This window comes from Penicillium arizonense, assembly GCF_001773325.1.
Source record: "Penicillium arizonense strain CBS 141311 chromosome Unknown PENARI_contig005, whole genome shotgun sequence".
NCBI lineage: Eukaryota > Fungi > Ascomycota > Eurotiomycetes > Eurotiales > Aspergillaceae > Penicillium > Penicillium arizonense.
The window spans coordinates 1328072-1352857 of NW_019173282.1; the positions used below are offsets into that span (position 1 = coordinate 1328072).

A 24786-nucleotide genomic window follows, 5' to 3' on the forward strand; every position below is an offset into this window, starting at 1 on the left:
TGGGCTGGGACATTAATTTGGTGTAATGGTTCATATCTGGCTAGGATTTGGTGTTTGGTGTTCTTGTATCTATTTTGCCGTAAGCTGGTTGCACAAATACCATTCTTACAGCTTCTTTTAATTCTTTATTTTACTTTTTACTCTTCTATGAACAAAATTGAATCTGATCTATCAATATTATTTCTTCTTGATAGAGCGGGCGGACATCTGATGACTAATCTTGCGGGATACAGTGGGATTTCGACCGCAGAGCCGTGACTTTCACCTCTGCCAACCCATCGGCAAACTCACCATATCGCTTTTGTGACATTTGCACTCTCGTTACGCATCTCTGAAGTCATTGTTTCTTTCTTTCTTTCTCGTGAGAACTGCAAACTTCGAGATCACTTGAGATTGCGTCATTTCTAGGTGTGATCGACCAGCACTTCGGCAACTTCACTGTTGCGACGGCAAGCTTTACGGTCCGGTCGAGCTATTGATACCCACTACACCTCGCCAGAGATCCTCTTGAGCTTCTGCCACCTTCAGTCCTCTCCGATCAGTCATCCGCCAGCTTCCCGTCCTGCCCTTGCTCCGCAACCATGTCCAACCAGCAAGTGGTGAGTTTCCAGCCTGGCGAACACCCAGTGTATCCTCGGTCACATTCACAACCTTTATTGAAATACAAACCTTGTCAACTTTGATGTTGTGGAGAGAGCTTTTGAGTTGAATAAGAGCTGACGTGTGTCTCATAGGGTGCGGTGTTCGAGAAGGTGATCCAGGAGGTCTGTGATGCCTCCCAGGTCGACTTTGAAGAAAGCGGTGTCGACCAACAGACTCTGCATGACCTGCGTGACGTTAGTACTATTCCATTTCATATATCTCTATGCCCTTCCTGTTCTGAAGTGGACAGTCTTGGGGGTCGGCCAAAAGCGGGGGAGGCCGAAGAGGTGCGGGAGGCGGTGCTTATGGGGGATCACCGACTTATGAGTTCCCCCCTTTATATGTGCCGCTGTTACCCGCTTAGGCGCTTTTAGACCGCCAAGACTTCCCCATTGATCTCATTCGTCCATCGCGACATTAACTGGTGTCTATACTAATATTCATTGTATAGGCCTGGCAAAAGAAGCTCTCCTCTGTCAATGTCGCTCATTTCCCCTGGGATCCGGCCCCGCCACAGCCTACTCAGAACGTCCTTCCTCCATCGGCCACTGTTCCCTCCAATGCTCCTCGACCACCTCAGCCTCAATATGTCCCTGCACCTGTTTCAATGCCCCAATCGGCTCCAATGCCTGTCCAAATGCCAACCCATATGACTGCTCCTCGTATCAAGACTGAGCCAGGCTCAAATGGCCAGTCCATGCCGCACATGAACCCCCAAATGCCCCCGCATATGAACAACCCTCAGTCGGCTCGCGACCGTGCTGCAAGCCATCTTCAGCAGAAGTACGGTACTGCTGCTGCGAACTCCGTTAGCCAAATGCAGGCTCAAGCTCAGGCTGGACAAGGGTATCCTCAGATGCACCCCGCTGCCCACGGACAGATGCCACCAATTAAGACTGAACACGGCTACCCACCCATGGGTCCCGGGCAGACCGATGGTGCTGGTGATGATTCTCTTACCGACTGGAAGGCAGAGGTAGCTCGTCGCCGGGCAGCTGCCGCAGATGGAGAGGGTGATCGCCTCCTGCGCGAGCACCTCAAGCAGCGCATGAGCCAGTTCGAAGGAGGCGGTCTCCTACGGCCCCTGGATGAGCATGAGTCTTCGGCCAAGATAGCTTACCGAGAGGCTCTTACTGCGCCTCTCAACGAAGCTTCGGGGTCATCCTCATCTGTTACTCAGCTGCACGGCCAGTATGATGGTGCTGACGGGGAAGTTAAGGAAGAAGATGAGGACGCAATCAACTCAGACCTGGATGATCCCGATGACCTTGTTGCCGATGACCACGACCAAGATGAGTCAGAAGGCCAGGTCATGCTTTGCACATACGACAAGGTCCAGCGCGTGAAGAACAAGTGGAAGTGCACCTTGAAGGACGGTATCCTAACCACTGGTGGCAAGGAGTAAGTTATCTCATCCTATTTATATATATATACTGACTGTAGTAGATATGTCTTCCACAAGGGCCAAGGCGAGTTCGAGTGGTAGTTTGACAAGGCCATGCGATCATCTTCCATCACATTTTCCATACTATTGACGACCTCATTTCCCTTTCTGTACCATGCCTTTTCTTATCTCTTATTATGTGCTCTCATGACACGAAAACAAATCTCCATGTCCTCTCAGTCACGCCTCGAAATGGGTTGTGCAAGCGAATTCTCTCATGATTCTACCACCTCTGTTCTGACCCAGCTCCCGACATCACCTACCGGGCTTTGAATTTGCGGGTTTCTATTCAACTTTCAACGGCTTATGGCGCTTACACTTAAGGATGGGTTTTTGCTTTTTTTTTTATCTCTTTTTTTTTTGCCCATACCTTGTGTACTAGATTGAAAGGCAACCTTGCTGGGTTCAATAAAATATTTGAAGAACAAATCAATCATACGTCGATAAAGACTACTGGGTTGTTGTAGAATAAATAGGGTTGAGGTCCTGATATATATCTCCATATTAGCCAGCCCTACGACATCAATCTACTAGATCTGCACCCCAAAACCATAAATATATAAACGAGTAGAGAATAAAAATGATAAAGCATGAATAGCGAAACACATCGCAAGAAAGATAAATCACAGTAGATAGAGAAGCCAAAGTGTATCAAAAATCCATATCTACAAATATCCGACGCCAGAAACCACACTTTTTTGAAGATTTCCATTCCATTTCCATTTCCAGTTCCAATCCCGAACCAAGGCAGGGAAGAAAAGCGAGCACTGACTGTGTAAAGGAGCAAGGTGAGTTCATTAAGGAAAACAGTGCCATGTGATCACGATCATGACCATGATCATGGACTCCCTTTAGAACCTCTTGAGTGATTGTTTCCCATCATAACCCAGCCAACCAAGCCAAATAGTTTTTTTGTTTGTTCCGAGGTGCTCGAGGTAGGACGTGAGTCGGACTCAGTTGTCGATGCTCTTCTGAGAGGCACAGGACCATGAGCGGAAACGGTGAGTGAACAGAAACATGAACGCGTGAATCGCATAAACAAAGCAGAAAGCCAACCCTTGCATAAACGCATAACAATGGTAGACCGGGAATGGATTTGATATCCCATTCCTTGATTCGGCTTACGTGAAAGCGCGAATACCATATGAAGGACGAGAGCAGAAGAAAATATCAGCCAAGCCAGCAGTTCAGTTTTCTTCTAGAGAGACTTTTGCTGGGTGTGGTTTGATCGCTCAGGGTAGCTCTATTACCAGGCCATATAGATAAGACCTGGAAATGGCATGAGGAATATCGAAGCAAAAAGATCATGCCAGTAGAATATACCCGAACAGGTGGGACGAAAAGCAAAACAATCCCGTGGAATACCATGGCAGCAATTTCAAAAAGAGAAGAGAGAATCGCAAAGAGAACTCCAAAGTCACCGGAACCAATTCAAAGTCATGACATCGTGTGTGTGCAGGAGTGCTGTGACCCCCGAGAGAAAGCCGTCGAAATCGTTCGCGTCAATTATCTGGGAATTATGTAAACATATTTGTTTATGTGTTCATTTGTTCACAGAAGGCCTTCTTCGCCAATCCCGGGGAGGCCAGCTCCAGCAACGTTGATGTTCTGCCCCTGCATGACTCCGCCACCTAGGGCCATGTTGCGACCTCCAAGCTGGAAATCCGGGTTGCAGGGTGGTGAGTGTGACTTGTGATATTTGAGTCCGTTCAAGTTCTTATACCGCTTGCCACAAACCTCGCAGCGATATGGCTTTTCTTTCTCCATGCCCAGGGTACCTGGGTATGGTGCGGATGTTTCTGGGTTGACAATTGAGAAGGTGCCATCAGCGTTATCATGAAGTTGCTGGTTGTTATGACCGTGCTAAAAGAGATAGAAGGTCAGAGAGGAGTCAAAATCAGATAAAGTTCAAGTCACACTTACAGCTTTGTGATACTTGAGACCGTTTTGGTTCTTGTAAGCTTTCTCGCAACCGATGACGGGACACCGGAATGGCTTAGGCTCTTCGTTAGGGAGTATCGTGGTAGTGTCGGGAACCCCAGCCAGCAGTTGCTGTTCACGGATCCGTCGTGCAATATCGCTGTTGGGACCGTATTGAGCTCCGCTGAGCTTAAAGTGCGCATTGGGCGAACCTAAGCCACCGCTGGGGCTGAAGAGTCGCTTGGCCGGTTCATCGATACAGAGATCGACCATATCATTATTGTTCCCATTGAACCGTGCAAACTGGTTCTGATTCTGGCCCATGGTGTTATTTTGCATGCTGAGATCACCGAACCCACCCATCATGCTCTCATCAATCTCGGCCGGGGTTCCTGGCCCAGAAGAATCTGGAGTATTGCGGAATTGTGAATTCTGGAGCGGGTTGGCCATCAACGTTGGGGTGTTGACGGAAGAGACCGTTGGGTTGTTCTGCAGAGAAAGAGGTCGTCCAGATCCGATCGGAGTGCCGGGTTGCGAAGGGGTGCTGAATGCTTGGTGGCTTGGAAGCATATTCAGATTTAATTGCGAGCCCTGATTTGAGTTGCCAAATCCGCCCTGGCCACCGTCATGTAGTTGAGGGGAGAAGAGCTGGGATGTAGAAGCATCCCCGTCACCCAAGGCGTCGTCCATCTCCATATCATCGATTGTGTCTAGATCGGCATGCTGTAATGGCGATGGGTTCTGGCCCAACTTGCGCTGCATGTCCAGGGTCCGATCGGGCTGTAGGCCACGTCCTTGATTGCCATGCTGTTGGTTCTGTTGCTGTGCAATTGCCGCAGCGGCCAAGGCAGCTCGATTCTCACCCTGGCTCGGTCGGTGGCCTTGGTTGGGCGACTTGGTCGCATGGGCTTCTTCGTAATGTTGTAATAGGTCATGGAGCGTCGGTAACGTCACACCGCAGCACGAAAAGTCTTTCATAAAGTTCGCTTCCAGCTTCGGGAGATACGATGAGGAGTGGAAAGAGGGCGACTGGAAAGTAAATGGCGAGGTGCCAGTCATAATGATGCTGCACGGTAAAATTTCCTTGGTCAGTTCTGCAGTGCAACAAGCAGCAGCACACGAGGGGCATTCTCCGCGGCTTCGGCTCCGGCTAGGGCGCACTCACTCATCACGTATCCAGCTCCCGACGGACACACCACCCCAGCTCATGCCACCCACCAAGCTTCCTGCGAGGGACTCCCGACGACCTTTATCGCGGGCAGATCCCGACATGGAGATAGGTTTCGTCCCGTTCCCCCATTGTGCCGTGGCGGCGCCGATCGAGTCTTTGCGCGGCGGTGGCGCTTTAAATACTCCGAGTCCTCCGCCGGCATGATGCGAGAAGCTCCCGGTGCGATCACCCGTACCCGCCCTCTGTAGGGCCGAGGTCAGGTTGGACGCTTGTTGGCCGGGGGGCGACACCGAGGTCGACTGGCGGGTGGAAATATCAATAGGAGCGGCGCCCGTCATGATGAACAGCTGTTATGGTTAAAGAAAAAGTGCCGGAGAAATTCAATCCGATGAGATTTCCGAGGTCTGACGAATGGATATCCTGGTTCCCTGTCCGGCCTGCGCGGTGTCACGCTAAACCAAGGGGTTTCTAAGAGTGACAGGGTTTCTTTCGCTTGAAGCGCGATTCCCAGAGGAAAAGAAGTTATGAATGCGACTTTGAGACAGGTGCCCCTCGATGAGTGGACTGAGTGGATGGGCGGCGGTATTTGGGCGGGTTCACAGGAGTCCACTCGGATGAAGACCCGCTCTGGCAGAAAGTAATCGAGTCTTCAACACAGAACAGAACAGAATAAGAGAGTTATAGAACGAGAGACCAAGGGGAAGATGAGAAACAGCAGATCCCGGGCAATGGAAGATGGGGGTATGAGATGGGGGTATGAGATGGCAACCCCTTCCGGTTTGGGACAGGCGCCGTTACGGTAATACGCACGTGACCTACACTACAGATCTTGACCCCAGGGGTTAGTTTTATAATTGCAGATTTAGCTGATCTTGAAGCAAATAGCGCGAACTTACGATCGGATCTATCGAGGAATGACAATGGCACATAACTATAGACATGGCTACACCGCTTGCAGTCGGATGGCAACGTCATAAATTACCGGAAACGACTAGTATGTGACTAAGACAGTCGATGATGATGGGGGTATCATTTCCTGAACGATAGACGAGTCAGAGAGGCATAGCATATCCGAGGAGGTGGATGGTGTGACATCCAAATAGGGGAGGATATTCATTCCTATGACGGAGTACTATACTCCTCTGTCGCCTCAGTGGAGAGTCCCTCCTAATATCGGCTCTTGCTCCCATTCCGGCCGGGCTACGGCTATACTGTAGCAGCTATACAGAGTACACAGAGTACACTGTAGATATATCGAGATCGTGAAGAACTCAGATCCGCTGTAAAATCCGGGGTCATCTGCAAGGGGGGCGTGTGGTCGATAGGAGATCCCGGTGGCGGGATTGCAACCACCTATAGAGTGTAGAAGACTCCCATAATGTTGGATATATCGCCCCTATAATTGGGGATACGGTGATCACCCTGTAAAATATCGGAATTCAATGTCAAACCGTGCAAGCAGACTACCATGAAACCAAATGTACACCAGAACGAAGTGCCTAAGTTTCAGTTGGAGGCGAAAAGTCTTGGCTTTGGCGCTAGAAACGCGGCAGAAGCCATTAGGAAGCAATTAGGCAACTTAGCGTCCAACTAGCACACCGCCCTTCGCTAGGTCCCTCGGTAAGTTCGGAGTAACTTGGGAAATACTGGCTTGCATTTGTGGGTACATTTCATCTGCGCGGGATTAACTCGGCCCTGGAGTGTAAGAGGCCTATGGATATATAGTCACCTTTGCATTAACAACGTTAAGTTAAACTTAATTGTACATGTACGTGTACAGTATGCACCTCGGGCAGATCCTACTCTAAGAGCAATGGAGCATCTCTGGTCAATCATACACTACCAAGGTTGGTTCCCGAGGTTTACACGTGTTTTTTATTTCTGCATTTCAGTTTCTATTTTTACATGACTCATATTATCAGTTAACATTACATGTGTATGTTTGTTGCCTTGATGTGATGCATCACACTTTTCCACGATCAGGAATTCTGTACTCTCGGTTAATTCAGCCTCACAGATCGTATAGTTTAGAACCTTCCTATTGTCCTTCGGTTCAGACTAACAAAATATCATAGGCCGAAAGCACTGCCGAGTCAGATCCTGCTAGAATCAATGTTTTGCATCACAGTGAAGTCACCTATGAGGATAGATTGACAGCCTAATTAGCCCGGCCAGATACCTAGATAACCGGTTCCGTCTGATCAACCGTCTCCGCATTACTTCACGCGTGCGGGGTGCGGAGGTGCGATTAGCAGAGGGCGAGAACAACGTCATGTAAGAGTATCAAGAGCACAGCTTCGGAGTCAATACCTTGATGACTTCAGTCTGTCGATCTCCGTTGTGTTGCTCGTCGTGATGTCGATCGAGCATCCAAAAAATCTTCAGGATGTTCGTCTCACCTCCATCGAGAAGGTATTACCAGTTCCATCAAACCACTGTACAAGCGCTCGTCGGAGCGTGGTCCCATCCGGCACCTTGTTTGATGGGACAATATCTACAAGAGGGAGAGAGAGAGAGAGAAAGGGGAAAACGCGGCAGGTGATAATCGCAATGGTGGCTATCTAACTAGCGCGCATTTTCTGCAGTTAGTTTGCGGATCTTTCCCGGAAAAGGAAACTCTCTATACTTCAACTGAATGAAGAAGCTCCCGCTAATTCTAATGTCAATTAGCGAAAATCCATCCTCTATAGAATGAGTCTTCGATCCGAGAGGACACATTACTCTTCCGTATAAAGACAATTGCTAGTCAATTCTCCTAGCTAAGCGCGAAAGAAATCTTTCTTCTTATAATTCCTCGCTAAAACATCGCATGTTTTTTTTTTGCTGTATAACCTAACCATCCCGATGCAGTCATTCACTAAGCTATACCGAGATAAAAGACACCAGGCTCACCTGTCAGCCCTAGGCCCAAATACTCTTGACACGACTCTCTTCCCCAAATTCTTTCGTAGTATGTACATATTACTCAGTAGTGAGCCGCCCACCTGTGAACCCAGCGCCTAAATAACCAGAGCAGTTTCATGATTCGCGTCCATTCAATGGGATGTAAGATTCCGCATCTCCGGTCAGTCTTTCAGCTTGCTTTACACCGACGGATTTAATGAGATTTCCGGGGTGAACGAGTGCTAGACAGACAGCAACCAAAAACAGCAGAGATGCATCGAAAACATAAAGACACTCCTCTCCAGTCACCATTATTGTACCAGCTCCTGCCGCAAACTCGACAAATCGGTACAAGCTGCGAATGAAAACAAGCACACTAACACAGTAAAGGGCCCACATGTACTTCTTCCAATTCACAGAGAACCTTGCCGAGATCTCACTGGGAGAATTGTTGAGTCGAACCTAATAAATTGCACTCATAGCAATGAAACATACAAATGCAACCAGTTGAAATGCAAGACCACCGAGGACTAAATGAATCCCCTTTTGCATGCCATCGGAATCTCCGCTTGCCTGGGCGGCAGATCCCATGATCTGACAGACGAAACTGATAACGTCGATCGCAACGTAAATCTTTGTGAGCCATCGAGTACGGATTATCGCATGGTGTTCGGCGTCGAGGGCGCGGATGTAGCGGCCGAGTGTCATGTATATACTGGCTGCTAGCAATGGAGCTGATCCAAGAATGAGCATCATTTGTATCAGATAGGGAGTGCCGTCTCGAATATTGTCGTGGGACCATGCGCGGCCGTAATACCCAAAAAGCTCGCCTGTTATGTTGCGAATTAGTCATGAAGAGGTTCAACTGATGATTCCGGCTCGATGAATGACGTACCAATGCAGCCGAGGACAAACGGGATGAAAAACCAAGCTCGGAGCTTGATCATATAGAAGAGGTGTAAAGCTGCGCAGATGCCGAATAGAGCAACAAAAATCCATCCAGCGGTGGCAGAGGGGTTGTACGGATATAGGTCGAAGTCTGCTGTACCACGCGTCACAATGTGTGTATAAACCATTTTGTGCTTTCAGCGCCGAAAGCAAACCAGATCTTAAGGGATAGATCTTTCGGAATCTGTTGAGTATTGTTCAATACCAAACGACAAGGAGAAAGGGTACTCAACGCTCAGGGAGAGACTTTGCCGGAGTGTGGCTTTTATCTCAGTCAATTGCATACTCTTAACTTAGGGGGTGCTAAGATATTTTAGGAACCCAGCTTGACATCAAACATCTAACATGAGCATGTTAACTATTATTTGGGATCAACCACAATTAGCACGTACTGCGCTCCATAATTGCGGAACGAAAATCAAGCGATTGGTTGATGTAAACCTCCATTTACCCACATTCTAGGCACTAGAGTCCTAAACGCAAACATCGCCTTCAGAATAGAGTAATAGTATGTGTCACTTAAGATGCCTGAATCAGACAGCGATTTCACGGTGGAGTGAGTGTTTCTTATTTGGCTGCCTCCGGGCTTTTCAAGTAGTCATTAAACATTTCGAAATTGCTTCATTAATATAGGGCAACGTTAAAAGGACTCCCTCTTGTTGATATTCGGAACCCCCTCTCCACCTGTCTAAGCCTAATTAGGGAAGGCTTAGTATGTGTATTTCATAGTGTATTTCCTTAGTAAAAATGAACAAAAGCGCGTAGAGGGAGACAATAGGCCTCGTAGGGTGTGTGAAGACTTGCACACAGCTTAATACACGTATACTAACTAGGCCAAAAAGACCACTATATCAGCCTGACGGCTGACATGCCCAGGACCGATACATATACTACTTAGTACGCACAATTGTACGCGTGCGCACCCTAGATGCCACGCCGTGACAGTGGAATCTTATCTTCTATAAAAAGCACTCACTAAAGCAAAAATGTTTACAAAGTAAGATGATATAGACTTACTCTTCGGTTTACGATAGGGGGTCTAAAAAGCGGTCTAAAAAATGGTCTAAAAAACGGTCTCAAAAACGGTCTGTCTAATAGTGTTAAAACATTTGCTGTCACTGTATTAAAAAAAGACACCGTGAAATACACATACTACGCCTTCTCTAATTAGGCTTAGGCAGGTGGAGAGGGGGTCCGAAGAGGGGATCCTTTTAGCATCGCCCTTAATATATGATCTTGTTGAGTTACCGTATGAACTAATCATTAAATGTTACATATTGCACATGCCTACAGAAAGCCAAACTCAACCGCATTAATTGGCAAGGTGGCCCTTTTAGACACCCGAAATATTTACGCCGTAACCTCTCCATGATCACCGCTTCTCATAGACAAAAGGATTCCACTCAATACCGGCCGCTTCCATGGGCCACTGCATCCAGACTCGATAATCATCCTCCAGTGAATGATAAATCCCCCACAGAATATGTGTAGCCCAACCACGAAGAAACCAACAATTGTACAAATCATAAAGGTTGATAAGCAAGGCAAAGTTTGCCACAATGAGAAGCGCGTGAGGTTTCTTTTGTTGCATTCGGTCCACAAATTCATCGTCCATGAGATATAGCCATTGAAAGATCATCTGGTGGATAGCATTGCCATTGTAGGATCTGTTTTCATCGTCGCCGTAGGTTGCCTCATAGTTCCGGGCTAGTCTATCATGCGCAACCAGGTAGATCTCGACAGAATCTGTCGGCGCGGTTGCGGAAATCAATCCCCCCAATTCCTGAAAGCGCTTCTGCCAACTTATTCTTGGCAGATTTAACCTGACCGCTGTCGGTGCATCAGCATTTGGAAACTTATCTGCACTTTTTGATAAAGCAGTGTTATTGAAAACCCCCTCAAATCCTTCTGTTTCCCCGAGTGTGCGCACGCCACGAAGCAGAGGCAGCCACATCGGTGGACCATGATCGCTAAAAACCAGGTATTCCCCTGGACTAGGGCCTCTTGATAACATATACCAACATATGAGAAGCGAAGAGATGTGGAAGACTCGACAATTCTGATGGTCCAGACGAGTTAAAGCTTGTGTCACCTGTGGCAGAGCGATAGCAAAATGCTGCTCGGCGGCATCAGCATAGTGAGTGCTCTTGTTCTCTTCCGAGGTCAGAAATTGAATGTGCCGACTTGCCAATGCTAAAAGCAAGTGCATAAGAAATGGTTGCTCGATGCCCATCTGCGGAACCTGAACACGGAACATAAGTCTTGCAGATGGTTCATCTGAGAAGGTGTTGCACGTTGAGGTTGAATAGTGATGAAGGAGTTCGAGATGAGTCAAGTTGAGAGAGGTACTATCCGATTCTGCTTGGATCGTAGAACCATGGTCTGGTTGTCGTAATGAGTGCAATGAAGAGCGCCAGACCTTTCGCGGTCTTCCAGACGCCTTCTTGGACCGTAACCGGATTGATGGTGAGTTCGATATCTCATTGGGCTTACTAGAGATGGTGGGCGGGAGTTGAGAGCCAGTTGGAGAACCATGTAAGTAATGGCAATCCACCGAGAAGCGTATGCAGTTTCGACAACTTGGCCTGGTTTCATCACACTAATATCTTGATCAGCATTGGTGATCCTATGGGTGCTTTCTGCCCCTGTGTGCATTTGTTCATAGCAGAGACTAGACAAGGAATGCGCACCTTGATCCGTCGACCTTTACATACGACACAGCCATTCCGAGACTTCGTGTGCGACTTACGCCCATTGAGCGGAATTAGTCCTCGAACAAGGAATGGCGTCATCGATATCAAGTTATTCGCAGTCGTGATCAATATCGCGCGATTAACCCGAATTCCGCGAGGAAAGATTCGACGAAATCGATTATAATAAGTGAGCAAAAAGCGAAAGATTGAAGAAACGAAAACTATGCGATACGCTAGACTCCTGAAAATGGAACCAGAATCGTCCGGGCTAAGTATATAAATATCTTTTCAAATGCCAAGCTGGTCCGTTTATGGTTCTGACCTGTCGCGAATACGACAAAATTGCCAGATTGGGTTAGAAAATCCCACCATGTTGCGTAGATCGATGAATGAGAGATTGAGATCTGACATCACGGCAAAACGAGGATTATGGGTTCGAATTCTATGTGTAGGAATTTGGGCTTGGTAATAGACCCCTGAGACTGGAGACTCCGCTCCGCTTAAATGGAAATCCGATGAGAAAGCGAAGTATATAAGGCTGCCAACCTGCCTTCGCCATTGAGAAATATACAGATTACGATTTTCACCCCTGCAGTCATGCGACTCAAATTCTTACTTTTGGGATGTCTTCTGGGACGTGGCGTTGGTGCCGCGACTGACTGTAAATGTGTTAGTTATCGCCAAATCTTGCTCCCAGTACTTGTTCTGATCAACTAAAGATCCCTTCCATGCCATGTTGGCCTTCAACTTCGGAATGGACGTCACTCAACAACACTATCTCGGGTCGTCTGATAAAGACATTGCCTGTGGCATCTGTTTGTTACCGTTCTGAACCTGGTTTCAACCCTGAGGCTTGTCAATCTGTTTTATCCAACTGGACTACTTGGCCATTTCATTCAGCAGACCCCGCGAGTGTTGGAGACCCTTCTCTAGATAATGCCTGCACTCCTATCTTCCCTAATGGCACCAGCATCTCGGGCAACCCGAATGCCGGGAAGCAAGGATGTTCGCTGGGCAATTACCCTCCATATGTTGTCAATGCGACAGGGGCCGAAGATGTGCAACACGCAGTTGCTTTTGCCAAGAAATGGAACTTGCGGCTCAATATCAAGAACACAGGACATAGTGGCGAGAGAAGGTTAGTGTTACACCCAGATCGATCTAAGGCTGGTCAAGATTAAGTGACTAATCTAAACATATAGCATCAACCCGGGAAGTCTTTCGTATGTACCTAATCGTCTTTAAGGTAAAGAAACCTGGCTAATACAGACAGAATCTGGACACATAACATGAAGAACATTCAGTATCATGAAAGATTCACTCCGCGGACTTGTTTGAGCAACCAGACAGGCATGGCGGCCACTCTGGGTGCTGGTGTGCAAGACGGCGAGTTGTTTGCAGCGATGGCAAAGCACAATGCTATTGCTGTTGGCGGTGAAAATAATGTGTGTGAAGCTCTGTTTTCTCCTTTCTTACTTTTGACATAGCAGGATCTTAATGACGTTTATAGGATGTTGGAGTCGTTGGATGGGCTACCGGTGGTGGCCATGGTCTTGCAACTGGTGTGTATGGTATGGGAGCCGATAACATCATTGAGGCTGTGGTTGTGACACCGACCTTTGACGTCCTAAAAGTGAATGCGTGCCAAAATGAGGATCTCTTTTGGGCGATTCGTGGTGGGGGTGGAGGTACGTTTGGTATCATCATCAGTATCACGGTCAAAGCATACAAGATGCCATCAACTTTATTGATGGGTATCAATGTGTCCCCTCAGAACCACACAACCACGAAGGAATGGTATAGCCTCGTTGCACAGATGCATAGCGAGTTCCCCCGCTTACAGGCTGCTGGAATCCATGGGTATTATACCTTGTCTAGCTCCCCAATCTCATTTAGTGTCGCTTTGATGCAGTATAATGGAGGGAACAAGTCATCAGACACACTTTTGATGCCTATGCAGGAAATACTGAGAGCAGCAAATACGACAGTCAGCTCCCAGTTTACTGCACAATGGACACCGTCTTGGTACGACCTTGTGAAGAATATACCGCTCTACGGGAGCACAGGAGCAGCGCATAGTACCCGGGCATCACGATTCATCCCCAGGCGAGCAATGAAAGACACCCAATTACTTGCAAGGACTCTGGAGTCAATTATGGATCCGGATTCCCTCTCAGGGGTATGTATAACGTTTCTTTGAATATTACGAAAGTCTAGAATGAGCTAATATAGCATCCAGAGAGGAGTCTCCAATCCATCTGTCTCCGGCACCATGACAGCGAGCAGAATTGCTGTTCACAATGCTCTAAACCCGGCCTGGCGAGAGTCAGGCGTCCATATCATCATAACGCAAACATGGGATGACACACTCCCAGATGATCTGAGGGAGAAAGCCATCCATGACATGACCTTTAAACGAGGATATGCATTGCGTCAATTGGCGCCTGATACTGGTGCCTATGTCAACGAGGTAAGATAATCCTTCGCTTCCTCTATTTCGCTCCTTCAAACAAAGATGTTAACATGGACAGGCAAATTCGTATGAGCCTAACTGGCAGTGGTCTTTCTGGGGATCTAACTACCCACGACTTCACGCAATTAAGCAAAAGTACGACCCCGATGGACTTCTTTGGTGTCATAATTGTGTTGGTAGTGAAGCCTGGACTCGCCAAGAAAATGGAGCGCTCTGCCGTAATTTTTAGGGTTAGTTTTATACTCCGCTTCGTTCCAATCAGGTACCCCTGGGTTCTAGTGTTTATAGGATGGAGCCTATTAACTAGTGTAGTGGTGGAACCCGTGACAGAAGCGTATTAGTGGCCTGAGGTATCGCAAATGCCTTAGGAAGCTTGCATGCAGTCTTTTCTTGGAGACCAGCATCATCCTACCATCATCAATATGACTACAGTTTTCCACCAGATTCTTCTTTCATGATATAGCTTCATTTCTAGTGCGATAGGCACCTACAGAGACTGCTCTCTACGTCTGTACTGGACATGGGAGTGGTTGGTTGTGCTGTCTCCATGGATATCGACCCGTCTGCTGCGTCAGACTGCCATCGTGCCATCCCCATTTCAATATTTAAAATAAAGTTAATAATGTTAGCCTCTATAACCCGTTCTTTAGGTATCTAAAATAGGAAAAAAAAACATATAAGGGGGGTTTTGTCTCGGAATTTCCGGCGATAGTAACACCTAGTGCCGCTCCCAGGGAGAGGTTACTATTAGGGCCGAGGTTGTTAAGGACACCTTAAAGGGTAGTTAACTTCTCGTGCTAGATAAAGGTCTCGAGGTTAGCGCGTCTTACGTGTAAGGTAGAAGCTAGGGATACAGTAACTACGCTAGCGAGCGTATTAAGGGTAATAAAAGAAAGTTGCAAAGTGACTATAATCCCGAAGTGGTTAACAGTTACTTAAGTACTTATTTGCTTGCTATGCTAAGTTAGATTAGAGGAACTCCTCGATTATTTCCAAGAAGCGTATAGGAATAGTGATGATCGTAATGAGAATACTTAACCATATAACTATTACGACTTGCCGGCCACCTATCTATTCCCCTTTAGTAACAAAATAAATAGATGGTAAGAAACACGAGGGTAGAATTAATCCATAGGAGTGGACAAGAAACCTATTAAAGTTTACAATAGGACGATGTTTCACCGAGATTAGTGCATTCTCTCATTAGCTCCTTACGCAAGGCTGCAGAGCTTTTTTATGTCCTCCGCTCTACGCTCCCGGCGCGTCTTAGTAGTATCACCTAAAGCGCCGAAAACGAACTGCATAGGTTTCTATATTCGTTCACCGCTGTCATTGACAATGTTGAATTTCTGAATAGCTTCATAGCTAATAAGGTCCTACCCTCTTGCTCAGTACGTTTTTGAGAGCTTTGAGTGCGAATTAGTGGCATGGTGGGTGGTTGAATAAAGACGGTCTAATTAAATGATGTGTTTCTGGGCGGGTGGCCAGCTCGCTTACCCGGCCAGCTCGCATGCCGAATACGTTAGTTGCGGGACCGCAATTAATTGGTGAGTAGCTTGTCCGTAACACATGGCCTGCGGACGATGTGGAAAGCTCGTGGCATGTATTATAATCTTCTATGGAGTTACAGTAATGCTAAGTAATAACTAGCATATGCCATACTATCTGCGATCATACGACGGACCAATAGGAAGCTTCGGCTACTGGAAACGATTAAATCAAACATTATGAGTGGGTGAACTCGGAAGAATGGTTCATTAACCACTCATCAATGACGCGAAATAAACCTTGTTTGTAGAATGAAAATCCTCACTAATAGTGCGTCGTGTCTGATTTGACCTGCTGTCATAGATTTGTGGCGTCTCTTTTACTTTTGGGGAAATAGAAAGAGAAAGGCTCGACTTCAAGAAAATAATCAATTTTGCTCTCATCCCTTTCTTTAATACATACATACATAGATAGCCCAACACACGAGGAAGACTGCTCCGATGGAAGACTCCTTACCAGACATACAAGGAAGATCCGCTCCACATCCGTTGTGTGGGAAGCTTGCTCAGAAGGACCCAAAGCTCAGCGATCATCTTTCAATCACTCTGGGAGTTCCTATGATTGTAATCTTTGATCTCCTAGTCCCTTGCATAATATATTACGCTTGGTTCAAGAAACGTCGATCTCGGTGTCTGAGCGACTGTCAAAACCACGAAAGATGCTGTTACGCAGAAGCTGAATTCAACAAGCATATTCTAGGCTATGCTATTATCTCTTTCGGTTTAGGGGAGCTTTATGTCTTAGCTGCCCGCACCTGTCGTCTTCTTTGGCACCAGAAGGAATGTGCTCCACTCTTGTCACGGTCGCGATGGGAGCTTGATGCCACGTCCTGGGTCTACGGTGTCTCCATGATTTGTGCATTAATCCCGTTCGTCATCGGCGGCAGCAAGGAGATCCCGACTCTCTATCTCTATTCTCCAGCTTTCCTTATGGGCTTTCTCGGAATTCTCATACTCGTCACGCTGGTACCGTTCAATATACCGATTGGCATTGATTCACAAGCTCGAGGGACGCCACTACGCCCGTTTGTATACTACGCAGCTGAAGACTTTATCGCTGTTGATGGTCTCCAGGATCGGGAATTCCGAATACGATTGAATTTGCGTTATGATTCATCCAAAGCTTTTAGACGCATGTTCCTATTTCTCACTATTTGGTGGATTCTAGGGATAAGTGTCTATCTTGGCTGTTTGTCAGCTATCATATGGACTTTAGAATTCCACTTTGCGTTTGGATCGTCTTTAGGCATACTCTTTGCCTATATTATTGTTTGGGCGCTGACTTCATATTTATGGATACAGGTGGAGATGAAGCGGCAGCAGAAGGCATACGAAAGGTCATGTGGGTAACCGCAATCGAGTTAGTCAACGCTTTAGGGTAGGCCCTTCCATCGACGCTTATTTTTAAGGGCAAGCACTACAATCAAGCATGATTTAGAGACCTTCCACTCGACTAGCGCTTCGAGGTAAGTTCGAACGGGTGGACGTCCGATAAGATAGGCCTTCGCTGGTTTCAAAAGCAATTTATACAAGAAGCAGCATCATAGCGGAACATGACACCCTTCTTTCCAGCATCCTTAGCGGCCTGACCGTCATTCGAACCAAATGCCTTCGCGCCTCATCTAGCTCACACTACTTCTACACCATGAAATTTCTGAGATCTTCTCTCGAACTATTGGCCTAAATGAGGCTGCTTGTTTAGTTTCAAACTTCATCATACTTGGAAATTAAAACAGATCCTTGATAATTGACAATAAAGCTGGCTATGAAATAACCCCTCCCCTAGTCTTCTAACCCCTCTATTCATTTCATGTAAACCGGATGATGAGACCAATAATGGCGCCTATCACGACCCAAAAAACCAACCAGCCAACGACCCTCATAGACATTTCCAGTGTAGAAAGCTCCTTCCACGGAGCACCGCAGACGCGAAGGAAGACGTTAGGTTTTGGCTTCTGGGGTAGCTTGCCAATCTCCAAGGACTCGTCGTCCGCAAAAGCGTTTTTGGGTTGAGGCATCTGTACGTGCTGTTCTCTGTTGCGACGTAGGAGAAAGAGGGTTCTTTTTGAGCTTCAGTTTCTGTCCATTAGCGATTCCACATGCCAAATAACAGAGCAGGCGCTCGGCAATTCACCTACACAGCGAATGCTTTTCTCTCTTGCTGAATCTGGGCGAGGATTGCTAGAGGCTAGTGAAAAGGTTTAATGACTGAGTTAAGCAGTCGAAAGATGGGGTCTATATAAGTTAGTCGCCATAATATCCAACAGCAGAACTTGTGTACATCGTCATTGGATACCTATACGTAGTGAGCTATTTTCGCCCATGGCAAGACTGGATGACCCATGCTAAGCTTCGGCCCCTTGGGCTTGAGAGGTGCTTCGTTGCCTCGTACCATTGATCTGCATAACACATTGTCGTTTCAAGTAGGCACGTTCAATTAGAAATTCAGGACAGTGCGGGCCTTGTGGGGTAACTTTTGGGGGCCAGGGCAGGGGGTGAGCAGGGGGGCCAGGGGGCCAGAATGGGTCTCCGTCCGGGATACCAATATGTCACGTATAGTTGGGTCGTCTTTATCATGATCTCTGGATACACTATAAATAGGAATAGAACTTTGAGAATCTGGCTGCATCACAATTGAGAGGGGATGGGGCCAGGTCAAATCTTATGGCTGCTTAGATGCAAAACTCCAGGGAGATTCAGCCAAATACTTCAGACTATCAAGTAAGCATCCCTATGGCTCCGAATACACCAATTCCTACCCCTTTCAGCCATGGATATTCACTGAGCGCTATTGTTACCCATCCCACACAAGGCAGATACCCTCTTACCAACCCAACAATTTCCTCTCGAGCCACATATGCCTGACCGAGCGGATATAATGACATGTCATGAGTTGGATTGTTATCTCCTTTCGTGAGAATATATTGCCTTCTAACGTTAGCATGCTGGATTGCGCTGAATGGCATCTATAGAAGTAAATACCTGTCGCTGTTCACTAGAACTTGGATGGCACGGTGCACCATGGGTAATGGATTTCCCGGAAACCATACAACCGGTATATCGCCAACGGAAACCTCATATTGCCGATTCGAGAGAAAGAGAATATCCCCTCGGTGAAATGCCGGTGCCATAGATTCGGAGATGACTACCACGATAGGGTAGGGACTCGCAGTAGTCAAACAAAGGGCTTTCCATATCATCAATGGAACAGAAAGAAATAGAAAAAAAGTTAGGGCATTTTTAAAATGGCAATGTATTTTCATGGTGTGTCTTTGTCTGAGAATCAAAATCCTTTGCGTTCAGCGTAGATTGAGGGAGGGTCTGGGGCGCCTGGGTTATTTTATATTTGTGGGCTGAATGTAACGCAGGATAAATGGGGGCCAAGACCCGCCAAGAAAGCGTGTAGCTTATAATTTATCTTTGTTTCTCGCTTGAGATCCGTATATTATCTTACTTTATAGAAATACGAACTAGCCTTGAAATGTTGTCAATGGAATAATCAAACTCCTCCAGTAAAGGTCTCCACCCGTACTCTAAACCCTACTCCATCTTCCCCATTTCCGATAATTCTGCTTCCTGTGATGAGCCCTGGTCGTTCTGACCCGCGGATGCATGCGATGATGGCATGCTAGGATGGTACATCGTCTCCGCCATATAGACTACAATGCAAGAGGCCTAAGATGCGAGTTCAATTTTCAACACGGACCCAATGAGGGAAAGTAGACTCACCAGCGACAAATCCATTCCCCCGCCAACATCCACTTGCCATTCAGGTCTCTTCAACGGAATGTACGGGGCATATCTGTCTGTCCTCTTGATAGTCATCACCAAGGCCCCATTGGCCCAGACATTTGTCCTCAATTTGTAAACGTCCTGACCCCGCACTTCTAGAAGAGTTTCTTCTCCATTTGCCACGGCATTTTTGACATAAAGATCAAATTTGTCTTTGTGCCAGTCAAATCGTGGCGCAAATATAGCAATTGGCTCTGATCCAGAGCCACCACCTGGCAAGTTGACGAAGCGTGTCGAGCCCAAGGATTTATTTGAAAGCTCAAATAACGGAAGCCCAGAAGGGTCTCGGAAATGGCGTCTCTGATGGAAAGACGTGACCTTCCCAGTAACAGACAGAATATCGGGAGAATCTTCAAGCCTTGAAGACTGATCGGGTTCCCATTTGGACACTGTGAACTCTCCCCCGGACAGGCTCAGACTGTGCTGTTTGACTCTGATAGACGTAGGATCGGAAACTGTATACTCGGTCCGAATAGCGATGGGCTGTTTGACGTTGGAAACACTCGGTGCCATGTCTCTGGGATGCGAAGGCTGGTAGTATCCTTGACTGCAGCCAATGTGTTCGATAACTTCAAGGCTCGTTTCCTTAAAATATTGCAACGGCCGAAAACATCAGAAACTGACTCGGAGAAGGAAAATGAGGGGTTTCTTGAAACTCAGCCCCACAGCCCTGTTGGTTTTAATGTATTGGAATGGAAGAGTAACCTTTCCCGCGGACTAAGTTAGTACGTACACGTATGTCGTCCCAAGAAGCTTTCTAGCCCCCAATATCAGCCAAAAAAGAAAAAGGGTAAAGAAAAGACCAGAAAAGAAGAGAAAAGCCGCGGAAGTGCAATTGGCCCCCAAACGGGGGCCATGTCTGACTTTGATGACTTTGCACGCCGATCCTTTAATGATTCGGACCCCACAGCAGGTTGAATTAAGCCTTTAACCAAAATAGCCCCCAACACGAGGCGCTTTTCTGTCCAGTTAGCCAACTCGCCTTGGATCTACTCCAATCCTTCTGATTTCCTAAATTTTCCTCAATGCGGAACACCTCGAATGAATGGGGCCAAAAGTTCACGAATATAGGAAGAGGCATCAAAGTGAGCCGAGCGGTCACTTAAAATAGAATATACATAACAAGAAAATAAAATGATATGATGAGGCACAGCAAAAACCACAACCCTCAAGCTTCTGTAAACTAGATGGCCATGTCGCTTCTCCGTGGTATAGCGTCTGTCATTGCCTGCTTACTCTCATCTCTCATCTCTTGCGTGGCCCTGAATGTCTCCCAGCCATATCGAATCTACTTCCTTCTCCCAATCCTCGTCCCAGCGGCACTTTCGTTTTTCACAATCAAAGACATCAATGTTGCTCTCCCCGGGCTTGGGCTGGGCTCTGTTTGGGGCCACGCTGGATTCATCCATGTCGCAAACATGATGTCCGTCCTTTACATTGAGCAATGGGTGTTGCATCCCACAATACATCCAAAACCATGGGATCTCCACGCAGCTTACAAAATTTGGAGTAACCCACAACTACTGCATACCCCTCGCGCAATCCCGGGCGCTCCAATGATGCGGACCCGGCCATCTCGAACAGCGTTCCTCGTTCGCCGTCTAGCCGAGTTGCTCATTTTATTCCTGGTAGCTCGGTACATGATGGTGCCTTTGTTGCCGGGTGCATTTGCACCGCTGACAGTCGCTGACTTCTCGGCAACGAAGCAGTCATATGTTCGTCGCCTACTAATGGGTTCAGCAATCACAGTCCGGGAGACTCTTTTGCGCTGTGTCTTCGCCGTACACTGGATCTGGTCCAACTCTGCAGTTCTGCATCTTGCACAGACATTTGCTGCCATCTTATTCTCCTGCATCCTCCGCTGGGACGAGCCTTGGGAGTGGCCGCCGCTCTTCGGTAATCCCGCGGAGGCGTATACACTGCGCTATTTCTGGTCCCGGTTTTGGCATCGTCTCGTGTATAGACCATACAAGAATTACGGGCTATGGGTGTCTCGAAGAGTGTTTCGTTTCCCGCCGGGTGGTACCTGGGAAAAGATTGTAGTACTGAGCTTAGCCTTTTTCTTATCTGGAGCCGTGCACTCCCTGGTTAGCTGGCAAACGGGGCGTTGCGAAGTTTGGAGGGATACATTGTGGTTTTCTATGAATGGCGGTGCTACCATGATTGAGATGGTGGCTACCAATTGTTGGACAGCGTATCTTGGGAGAAATAAAATGTTAATGGAGTGGAGTCGCGTGGCCGAGAGATGGGGTGTGTACAAAGCAATTGGTTTTCTATGGGTATTCGCATTCATGTTTTGGAGCGTGCCTAAGTGGGAATATGGCAAGATATATTGTGCAGCTAGAGCATAGGGCGATTGCTAGTCAGAAAACAAGATACGCAACCAAAATAGAAAATCAATGTGTGCATTTCATTTGCAAGAGGGAAAGATCATGTGTAGGAAGTACGAGGCTGTGCAGCATTTGGCCCTATCCATAACAGGAAAGCGTATCAACTATAGATGACGATGACGACATAAGCATGAGCCAGTTAAGCTTTTCCCCTGAAAGTGGAGACGGCCCCCAGCATTGTGGGTCACGTAGTGTCATCTGCAAATTCCAGATGTCCTGATTTCATTCCATGTGGAGTCTTATCTCTTTAGGGCTTACACGCGAATATAGATAAATACTCGAATGAATTCTAATTGTAGGCGACTTCTCTAATGTACTCAACAAATTTCAGATAATGAAAACTTCAAAGAAGTTCGATCGGTTACACCTCCCACTTAAGTGCGAGAACCAGTCTTGGAAAGGGCGTTCTGCAGGTCGGTCTTATCCTTGGAACTAAGACCGTTGTATTGAAGACTAGAACTGCCCATCGGGGTTGGGACAGGTCCGCCCGCCTGGGCAGGGTCGCTGAGGATGACGGTAGCCAGGTCCATGCAAGCAGCGGGCACGTTATCGGCCCGAGCAGCTGGGCAAATACACATTAACGGTTTTATACGCGAAGGTGAAGAAAGAGAAACTTACCAGTGTCACTGATACTGTAGACGTGGACGGGGTTGCCCTGGTCGTTGATCTGCTGGGTGCACTGGTCCAACGACTCCTGGGAGACGCCAGGAGGCAAGCTGCGGATCTTCTTCACATTATTGTTGTTCAAGTAGGGAGCGAGGAAGTCGCGAGCGTGGGCCTGCTCGATATCGCGCTTGCTGCTCTCTGCAGCGCCGACGCCACCGGAGACTCCGCCGGCCACAACACCGCCCAGAACACCGATCAGAACCTCGGTGATTGCTGCGGGGCAGACTTGGGTGAAGGCAAGGAGGCCAGCAGAGCCCATAAAGACAGCCTTGGAGAAGTGCATTCTGGCAAAAAGTAGTCGAAAGGATGTGATTTGGAGGGAAGCTTTTTTGGATTGAGGTCAAAGATAATTGAGTAGTTGACGATGAGAAAAGAAGTATATTAGGCGGGAAGATGCCTCTATTTATCCCTGAGGGTGCTGCTGCAATTTCCTATTTAGTAGGAGCCCCCAAATCTTTCATCTTCATGATATTCCCGCCCCCATTACCATAGAAGGTTGGTTGACGAAGCCTTGTCACGACGCTTTGAACTTCTCGGGCCGGGATGTCATGGTTCAGGGGGCCATACCCACTATACTCTATGGCAGGTCGGCGAACCTGTATCTTCAATGGGGAATCCTTTACCCACCATTATCATACAAACACCTAGAAACATGAGATTGGCACTAGATTATCCAACCTGCCCCCAAATGAGGCATTTTAATGCTGCCCCACGACGTACTCACCCTTGAGCTGATAGTATCAAACTCGAGTTAGAAAACAGTGTCCCAAAATAACTAAACGGGCCAAAGAATGGAGCAATGTTGCCTGTTAGGCGTTGAGAAGATGGATGTGTGGAGCGTGCTCTGGTGTCTTTGCGGCCTCAACAAGCCGAGTAATTCACGCAATAATCGCAGGATTCCCACTGGTTTCGGCTTGATTTAGGGAGAGGCTTTTTGTTGCTCATTTTCCCTTGAAAAGTAATCGCAGATTGTAGTCTCGAAAATTATTATGTGCCCTTGTATACTTCAATATTGTACAGCAACCAGCAATTCGTCCAACTATTTTAGTGACGCATATTGGATGCAATGCAACATGCTAAAATGGGGCTTGATTTTGATAATCAAATGTTGCTTTGAATCCTTCAGGGGCCATTCTTCATCCACCGGACTTCATTGTTACGTGCTACATCATGGGGCCAAAAAGGGTTACATGGAGAACCCGACACCGAAGCTTCCATGTTTGGTGAGGCGTTACTATCTTGGAGTCGACTCAAGCTCCACCGGTGGCTCATCTGCAGGTCTACCCACCAGGCCCCTGGAGATGGGGGCGATATTACAATGGCACAGTCTATGATTGAGCCTCATAGGCCACCCATGATAGGATACGAAGGGATTCAAAGGATTCATTGAGCGATTCAATGACAACCGGGCATGACAAACCGCCCCCAAGACAAAGATTGTCTCGATCGAGTCGGCAGTCAACCTCGAGTCACTGCTGAGTCGCCAAACACATATAAAGCAAGCTCCCTTCCTCCGTTCAATTCAAATCCATCAACCCACTTCCCCAAACAACAAAAGCCTTGAATCCAAAGTCTCAATATCTCAATTATTATTTTAAAAGTCCTTTTCCACCACATACACGCTACAATGCACCTTCTCAGCTTAGCTGCCGTCTCCGCTACCGCCATCCTCTCGATGGTGCAGTACGCCCCAGCCCCATTCCTTCTCATCGCCGAAGCCAGCGTCGAGACTGCAGCCACCGTTGCATCCGCCGATGGCGCACTTGGAGGTGCTGCCCTCGGCGGTGCGGGTGCTGCTAGTGTCGGCCACGGAATCTCATCAAGCACCCGCCGCTCTCCCGTGAATCTGCCAGCCGGAGTCTCGCAGAACTCCTGGGACTTATGCCAGGGTCAGCTCGATGGTGCGCATGTCCATTTCTCCGGAACCAACAACTGTAAGTCACAAACTGCACTGGATGAAACACGACTGATTATTACAGTGCGACTGGATGGCCTTCCCCCTGCTTGCATGGACCTCGCTACCGTGCTTACCGGTGACCCTACCCAGGAGGGCGGCCCTGTTCCCACCCCGATGGGATCTGACGCTATTCAGTACAGCGATCTGACCAAGGACGAATGGGTCCAGGTAGCTGAAGCGCTCAACAAGCACGGCTACTCTACCTCCTAAAGGTATAACATGCCAATTCCGCAATCATTGGTTGCTCCTATAAAAGAGCA

At 47.6% G+C, this 24786-nt stretch overlaps 9 protein-coding genes across 9 annotated transcripts; 4 read left to right on the forward strand and 5 right to left on the reverse strand.

Annotated features, from left to right (window-relative positions):
• Positions 1 to 581: 581 nt before the first annotated feature.
• On the forward strand, positions 582 to 2128 carry PENARI_c005G09164 (transcription initiation factor IIA large subunit; the record flags this gene model as incomplete). The annotated part of the gene is made up of 4 exons (XM_022629940.1): positions 582 to 599; positions 735 to 836; positions 1094 to 2043; positions 2089 to 2128. The coding sequence occupies 4 exons, from the start codon at positions 582 to 584 to the stop codon at positions 2126 to 2128; spliced, it is 1110 nt and encodes a 369-aa protein (XP_022490580.1).
• A 1509-nt stretch (positions 2129 to 3637) lies between these two features.
• Positions 3638 to 5515, reverse strand: PENARI_c005G07533 (zinc-coordinating transcription factor SFP1; the record flags this gene model as incomplete). The annotated part of the gene is made up of 3 exons (XM_022629857.1): positions 3638 to 3949; positions 4010 to 5072; positions 5172 to 5515. The coding sequence occupies 3 exons, from the start codon at positions 5513 to 5515 to the stop codon at positions 3638 to 3640; spliced, it is 1719 nt and encodes a 572-aa protein (XP_022490557.1).
• A 2680-nt stretch (positions 5516 to 8195) lies between these two features.
• On the reverse strand, positions 8196 to 9136 carry PENARI_c005G02401 (RTA1 domain-containing protein; the record flags this gene model as incomplete). The annotated part of the gene is made up of 3 exons (XM_022629616.1): positions 8196 to 8522; positions 8556 to 8890; positions 8956 to 9136. 3 exons carry the CDS (start codon positions 9134 to 9136, stop codon positions 8196 to 8198), a joined length of 843 nt encoding a protein of 280 aa, XP_022490476.1.
• Positions 9137 to 10380: 1244 nt separating this feature from the next.
• On the reverse strand, positions 10381 to 11733 carry PENARI_c005G03276 (uncharacterized protein; the record flags this gene model as incomplete). Its single annotated transcript, XM_022629668.1, has 3 exons — positions 10381 to 11451; positions 11502 to 11607; positions 11723 to 11733. 3 exons carry the CDS (start codon positions 11731 to 11733, stop codon positions 10381 to 10383), a joined length of 1188 nt encoding a protein of 395 aa, XP_022490119.1.
• Positions 11734 to 12298: 565 nt separating this feature from the next.
• On the forward strand, positions 12299 to 17405 carry PENARI_c005G07528 (uncharacterized protein; the record flags this gene model as incomplete). Its single annotated transcript, XM_022629856.1, has 12 exons — positions 12299 to 12362; positions 12421 to 12516; positions 12602 to 12839; positions 12904 to 12924; positions 12975 to 13146; positions 13212 to 13880; positions 13941 to 14171; positions 14233 to 14392; positions 16449 to 16910; positions 17024 to 17081; positions 17131 to 17187; positions 17294 to 17405. The coding sequence occupies 12 exons, from the start codon at positions 12299 to 12301 to the stop codon at positions 17403 to 17405; spliced, it is 2340 nt and encodes a 779-aa protein (XP_022490259.1).
• A 1856-nt stretch (positions 17406 to 19261) lies between these two features.
• On the reverse strand, positions 19262 to 20026 carry PENARI_c005G02365 (uncharacterized protein; the record flags this gene model as incomplete). Its single annotated transcript, XM_022629614.1, has 2 exons — positions 19262 to 19396; positions 19451 to 20026. 2 exons carry the CDS (start codon positions 20024 to 20026, stop codon positions 19262 to 19264), a joined length of 711 nt encoding a protein of 236 aa, XP_022490509.1.
• Positions 20027 to 20706: 680 nt separating this feature from the next.
• On the forward strand, positions 20707 to 21864 carry PENARI_c005G06523 (wax synthase family protein; the record flags this gene model as incomplete). The annotated part of the gene is made up of 1 exon (XM_022629806.1): positions 20707 to 21864. The coding sequence occupies one exon, from the start codon at positions 20707 to 20709 to the stop codon at positions 21862 to 21864; it is 1158 nt and encodes a 385-aa protein (XP_022490202.1).
• Positions 21865 to 22277: 413 nt separating this feature from the next.
• Positions 22278 to 22852, reverse strand: PENARI_c005G05043 (uncharacterized protein; the record flags this gene model as incomplete). The annotated part of the gene is made up of 2 exons (XM_022629731.1): positions 22278 to 22465; positions 22522 to 22852. 2 exons carry the CDS (start codon positions 22850 to 22852, stop codon positions 22278 to 22280), a joined length of 519 nt encoding a protein of 172 aa, XP_022490150.1.
• A 1344-nt stretch (positions 22853 to 24196) lies between these two features.
• Positions 24197 to 24736, forward strand: PENARI_c005G05875 (uncharacterized protein; the record flags this gene model as incomplete). The annotated part of the gene is made up of 2 exons (XM_022629770.1): positions 24197 to 24503; positions 24549 to 24736. The coding sequence occupies 2 exons, from the start codon at positions 24197 to 24199 to the stop codon at positions 24734 to 24736; spliced, it is 495 nt and encodes a 164-aa protein (XP_022490594.1).
• Between the last annotated feature and the right edge of the window lie 50 nt (positions 24737 to 24786).